Source organism: Mus caroli, unplaced genomic scaffold (assembly GCF_978045245.1).
Source record: "Mus caroli unplaced genomic scaffold, Mus_caroli_1 scaffold_4, whole genome shotgun sequence".
Taxonomy (NCBI): Eukaryota; Metazoa; Chordata; class Mammalia; order Rodentia; family Muridae; genus Mus; species Mus caroli.
In genome coordinates this window covers 117,202,000-117,208,603 of record NW_028227259.1, presented here as the reverse complement: position 1 = coordinate 117,208,603, position 6,604 = coordinate 117,202,000, and the positions used below count along the sequence as shown (strand labels likewise).

At 52.9% G+C, this 6,604-nt stretch overlaps 1 protein-coding gene across 1 annotated transcript; it reads left to right on the top strand.

The window, feature by feature from the left end:
* The first annotated feature begins 737 nt into the window (after nt 1–737).
* Crybb3 (crystallin beta B3) lies at nt 738–5,616 on the top strand. Its single transcript, XM_021163605.2, has 5 exons — nt 738–823; nt 1,411–1,529; nt 2,785–2,917; nt 3,608–3,750; nt 5,447–5,616. Exons 1-5 carry the CDS (start codon nt 749–751, stop codon nt 5,610–5,612), a joined length of 636 nt encoding a protein of 211 aa, XP_021019264.1. The 5' UTR covers nt 738–748; the 3' UTR covers nt 5,613–5,616.
* Nucleotides 5,617–6,604: the final 988 nt, after the last annotated feature.

Genomic DNA, 6,604 nt, shown 5'->3' with positions numbered 1-6,604 from the left:
GGGCATCCCCATGAAGTGGGCCAAGGCCCATGTCCTAATGATGCAGGTTAGATACAGAGCAGAAGCTTCTGGACCTCACACCAGTGTCAGGACAGGTCCTGAGGGAGGAGCAGGTCAGTCAGGGACAGGTGTTGTGCAGGACAGTGCATGTGTGTGTACGCCCATACACCCATGCTGGCGAGCAGATGTCTGCAGAGCCTGAGTCCTAGGTCTCTGCCCGCTGAAGCTAAGAGAGACTGCCAGGGTCCACTATTCGAGAGCCTAGAACACAGCAAGCACTCACAATAGTCAGCTTCGTAGTCTGGGATGGTTTCCAAAGACCTGGCCCATTTGATGGCTGCTCAGTCTGTCTGTTTCTCCTGCCTGCTGTGGTCTGCTGTCCACCCTGGCTGTCCTGGGGTCCAGTCCTGGGCACTGAGGCTGCAGAGAGCCCATAGAGATACCCAGCCCTTTACAGGGAGCATTTGGGTGTGTGTGGGGTGGAGGGAGGGTGCCATCCAGTTTAAGTCCTTTCTTCCCTGTGTTCTCAGCAAACTGGTCTTGCATTACTGGGCCTCTGGGATTCCCCAGTCCCACTGACTGGCCCAGATGCATGGCCCAAAGCAGGTGTCCAGGAGGTGTTTGTTGACTGATTATAGATCTTGGTCCTCAGTGTTGTTTGGGTCTGGACCCACCAGCCCCTGATCCTGCTGGCCCCAGCTGGTGACCTGGTTCTCCTCCAGTTTGAGGCAGAAGTATCCCCAGAGAGATGGCGGAGCAGCACGGAGCACCTGAGCAGGCTGCAGCTGGCAAGAGCCATGGAGGCCTTGGAGGAAGCTACAAGGTACCTGGCTGGGTCTTGATGGGGCCTAGAGCCCAGGACTGAGGGCTACAACTGACCCAGTGGAGTTCCCGGGCACCAGGCTTCAGGGGATGTGGGCTTCAAGCTCTGCCTTTCCTGTATGACCTCACTTGAGTTGCTTGGTGTCTGGGTGCAGACAGCTTCATCTTAAAACAAACAAACAAACCCGGAAGCGATGCCTGTTGTCCCCAGTCCTAGAATTGTCACGTGATAAAGCGGGTGTCCTGAGCATGGCTGGTGGATGGGGGGAGTGTGATATCGCTCGCTCTGTCCATCCCAAGCCATGCTGAGGCTTCGAAGGGAACATTTGACGTGGATAGCGTGAAGGAATAGTCTGAGGAAATTTTCTGAGGCTGCCCTGGTGATTTTCAGCAGGAACCCGGGGCATTATTGCAGTTTCTCACTGAGGCCACCAGGGGGCGGTGCAGACTGCGTGGTTCACCTCGGCGGGGGTGGGGGGGGAGGTGGGGAGCAGGTCGGGGGTGGTGGAGGGGCTTCCTGCTGTTCTGCGGAAGGACGTGGACTTTGGAGCCCCGCAGAGGCTGAGGTTCTCACCTCTGTCCATCCAGGTGACGGTGTACGAGTTAGAGAACTTCCAGGGCAAGCGATGCGAGTTCTCGGCGGAGTGTCCCAACCTCACCGACAGCCTGCTGGAGAAGGTGGGCTCCATCCAAGTGGAGTCTGGACCGTGAGTACTTGGGCAGCGTCCACTGCCCCGGCCTCCTGCATTGTGAGGCCCAATCCAGCCCCAGATCTGCCCCGGACCCTTGCCTTTCTTTGCCTCAGTTTCTCCATCCATAAAACGACAGGTGTTAGATTCCTGTGGCGTATGACAGGAACAGGAAGGAGGCCAGCCGGTGTCCAGCTCAGAGTTAGCACCAGCTGTGCACAGTTATGTAAATAAGGGCTGAAGAGATGGTTCAGCAGTTGAGAGAACTTCCTGTTCTTGCAGAGGACCTGGGTTCAATTCTCAGCACCCACGTGGCACTCACAACTGTCTGTATATCCAGTTTCAGAGGATCCCACACCCTCTTTTGATCTCTGCAGGCACCAGGCACACATATAGTGCACAGGCATACATGCAAACAAAAACACCCACATAGTTAAAAGGATTTTTTTAAACGTATTAATAGAAACAGGACTTACTGCTAAATAACTGTAAGAATTATGACCCTGCAAAGCTTCACTTGAGTTATATCACGAATCCTTGTCCTGCAAGAGCCATGCCCCTTTCTGTCGCTGGCATAGCGGAGGGAACTGAGGCAAGAAAACCTTGGTGTTTGGAACCTGCCCTCCCCTGGAGCAGCAGGCTCTGCACTGTGCACTGAGCTCTGACCCTCAGACTGAGTCTATGCTCTGGGACTTTGCGTTCTCGGGCATGTCTGCCAGCTCTGCCAGCTGTATCTCCTCATCTGAGGACAAACAGTGCTGTGCCTAGAGGGGGAAAGAGTTTTTTTTTTTTTTTTTAAAGTTTTATTCATTTTTATTTTATGTGTGTGTTTTGTCTGCATGTATGCCTCTGCACTAGGTGTATGCAGTACCCGTGGTGGCCAGAAGAGGGCACTAGATCCCCTAGAACTGGAGTTGAGATGTTCATGAGCTGCCACTGTGTGTGTGTGCTGAGACTTGAACCCTGGTCCTTTGTAACAACAGCCAATGCTCTTAACCACTGAGCTAGCACTCTAGTCCCTTACCCATCGATCTTTCGTGGGGGATTTTACCAAACCTCCTCCCAAATGTGGTGCACGTGGATTCTCAACATGTCCTTGATGGCACAGGACATCAGTACCAATGAGTCCCCAGAACCTCCCTAACAGCAAGCACAGGGGTCTGTACTGGGTTATGGATAGAGGTAGGGAAGATGTGAGTTTCCTGTTCTTTCTCCTGCATGTGGGTCCCTGCTCAGCCACACCAGAGGTGACCCTGTTCCCTGCCCCCCTCAGGTGGCTGGCATTCGAGCGCAGGGCCTTTCGTGGGGAGCAGTTTGTACTGGAGAAGGGGGACTACCCTCGCTGGGATGCCTGGTCCAGCAGCCGACGTAGTGACATTCTCCTGTCCCTCCGTCCTTTGCACATTGTAAGTCAGGGCTATTGCTATCCAAGTGTGTGTGTGTGTGTGTGTGTGTGTGTGCGTGTGCACACACATGGGTCAGTTTTGCCACTGTGATTCTGCTTGAGTGGGCCTCAGATTCTGACCTTAACAATGGTGTGGGGCAAGAAGAATCTGCCTCTTGAGTGGGAACCAGGGAAGGACACCAGAGTCCTTGCCCTGAACTAGTGGACATGACCCTTGACCCCCTTGTAGTAACCCAGTTAACCAGAGAAGCCTCATCGTTCTGGCTCAGGTCTACACTATTCAAAGAAACACAGAAAATCATTTCACAACAGTCCCCACTCTTCCCTGGCATGTCCTGAAGGGGACCTGATCCATGCCTCATCTTCTCCATCAACACAGAAGCCGCCCAGCCCCTCTTTCCAATGTCTGAACAGAGTGTTTTCTAAACAACACGGGAACGGAAACCAGGAAGTTGACACCAGAGTAAACCTAGAAGAGGGGTCTGGAGCCTAAGTCTTTGTGGTCCCCTTTGAGCCTCAGTTTCCCTTTCTGGTGGTGATGATTGGTGGGAAGAGATCTGTCCATTCCCCCTTCTGTCTTGCTCAGCTCTGGGATGTTCCTTGAGTCTCTCTCTCCTCCTGAGAGTTGGGGTGACTCCATTCTTGCTGTTCTGGGTATGAAACCCCACTCATCCTTGACCTTTGCCCTCAGGATGGCCCAGACCACAAGCTGCACCTGTTTGAGAACCCAGCCTTCAGTGGACGCAAGATGGAGATCGTAGATGACGATGTGCCCAGCCTGTGGGCCCATGGTTTCCAGGACCGTGTGGCCAGCATCCGTGTCATCAATGGGACGTAAGGGAATCCCCAGCCCACTCTGCTCCAGCTCCGTCCTCTGGCGGTCACTCCTTCAGCAACTGCCAGCTCCACACACAAGTGACTCAGTCAGCTTTCTGAACCCTTCCTTCCTCACTCCAAGCCCGTGTGGCAGAGGGAGTGAAAGCCCAGTCCACGATCCTAGCATCTGGGAGGCTAGGCAGGAGGAGTGAGAGTTTGAAAGAGGCCCCGGGCTCCAGAGTCAGGCCGTGTCTCAAAAGTCTAAGAGCTGCAGCAAGGGCGTGCTAGTGCACGCCTTTAAGCCGAGCACTTGGGAGGCAGAGGCAAGCAGATTTCTGCGAGTCCAAGTTCAGCCTGGTCTGCAGAGCGAGTTCCAAGACAGCCAGGGCTGCACGAGAAACCCCATCTTTCTCTCTGTGTGTCTCTGTCTCTGCCTCTCTTTCTCTCTCTCTCCTCCCTATTCTCTTTGCCCCCACTCTCTTCTCTCTTTAATCTCTTGTTGCCTCTCTCCTTCTCCTGTCTTTCTTTCTTTTTTTTGGTTTTTCGAGACAGGGTTTCTCTGTGTAGCCCTGGCTGTCCTGGAACTCACTTTGTAGACCAGGCTGGCCTCGAACTCAGAAATCCGCCTGCCTCTGCCTCCCGAGTGCTAGGATTAAAAGCGTGCGCCACCACCGCCCGGCCTGTCTTTCTTTATGAAACAAAAAAATGAAAATAAAAAACCAAACAAACAAGCAAAAAACAAATTCAAGAGTTGGGCTCTATCCCCAGCACTGTTCACATCTTCTCTCTCCCTCTCCTGCTCCCTCTCCTTCTTCTCCCTCTCTCTGTCTCTGTCTCTTCTCTCCCTCTCTCTTCTCTCTCTCTTTCTCACTTTCCTTATTCTCCTTGCCCCCTCCTTTCTCCCCTCCTTATGCTCTCTTTGCCCCCATTCCCCCTCTCCCAGAATGCTCCAGCACTGGCCTCCTGCTCCACTGAGGATTCTAGGCAGCCTAGACTCCTAGACAGCTTTGCTCAATCTCAGTGGAGTGAATAGCCTCCATTGCATGGACTCCATCCAGATGTCTATGGCTCTCCCAACTCCCCAGCCCCGCTCATTCTCGAGGCAATGGTGTTCTCAAAGCTCTATTATCTGGGTCTGGAGCAAGCCTAGCTGTGATCAGGCTTGCTATTTCTGCTAATGAAACCTCAGGGTGACCTTGCCTTTTTTTCCCCCCTCCCTTGTGGGTTTGAACTTGGGATTGAGCAGGGAAGGATGACACTGTGAATGCACTCAGTAGCTTTTTCCTGAGCATCCGGGATGCCAGGGAGAGGGGTTCTGTGATCAACTGGAGCTGTGTAGCCCTTTTCGCAGGTTTATCAGTCTGACGTAAGTGTAATGGGTACCCTGGAGGAAGCTGTCTCTGAGAGTCTCAGGGTATGTGTGACCCAACTCCCGCCCCAAGGAGACAGAAGATCAGGTAAAGATGGACATTCTAGTCAGAAGCAATGGTAGCTGCCAAGGCTCAAACTCAGCCAGTCAGAGGGATGAAGGGCTGGAGAGTGGAAGGCTACGGAGAGGTGAGGCAAAGGAAGCTTTAAGAAAAGCAGATGGTTATCTTCATATCAGGGGCACTGGGGACCTGAGCCCGGTGAAGAGCAAAGCAAATGCAGGCTTTAGAGAGCTTTGAAGGGCTCCGGAGGAACACGCTTCACCTTACTCTGTTATTCTCGGCAGGTGGGTGGGCTACGAGTTCCCGGGCTACCGCGGGCGCCAGTATGTGTTCGAGCGGGGCGAATTCCGCCACTGGAACGAGTGGGACGCCAACCAGCCGCAGCTGCAGTCGGTGCGCCGCATCCGCGACCAGAAGTGGCACAAGCGCGGCTGCTTCCTGAGCAGCTGAGGACTCCCGGGAGCCAACGCCTGTGTCCCCTTCCTGAACCTGCTCAATAAAGCCCACCAGCCACGCAGCTCTGTCTGCGTCACTTCCTGTAGGGGTTGGATGGGTGCAGGGGCCAAGACTTACCTGCAAGGAGGGGAGGAGGGGTGTGTCTGGGTCCCAATCCAGTCCTGACAGCTGAGGTCACACACACTCTGCCACAAGCTGACTTCTGCCACCATTGCCCACATCTGAATAGCTGTCTATCTGTTCACCTGCCCATCCGTCCATATGATCATGCACCTATCCACCGACCCACCCACCCACTCATCCAGCTAGCCAGCCACTCATTTATTTATTCATCCATCTACCCACCCACTTACCTATTCCATCCATCTGTTCACCCATCTGTCTACCCATGCCCTCATCCATTAATTGCTTGTCTTTCCATCTATCCTCCTATCCATCTGCCCACCCATTCACCTGTCATCCACTATTCCTTCTTTCTTCTATATTTTCTTCTTTACATCAATTTATATATCCTTGCTACCAACTGTCTGTCTTTTCATCCATCCATCCATCCATCCATCCATCCATCCATCCACCCATCCATTCATTTATTAATCCATCCATCCATCCATTTATTAATCCATCCATCCATCCACCCATCCATCCATTTATCCATTTATCATCCATCCATCCATCCATCCATCAATGCATCCTCCATTTATATCTTTCCTATCCATCCTCCTATCACCCATCAGTTCATCTGTCCTTCCACCCATCCATCTTTTTTTCTCCACACTTCCCTGTGTCATTCATTTTCCTGTATTCTCCTATCTGTCACTTAACCCCATTGCCATTCATTTACGTGGCAAGTATCATGCCCTGTTGGAGGCAGAGGGAAGCAAGCCTCCAGAGCACAAGGCTGCCCTAGCTGAAGCCATTCTCATTTGTAGAGAAACAGCAGTGAAGAGAGGCAGCATGCACAGCTTTCAAGGGGAGGACCAGGGCTC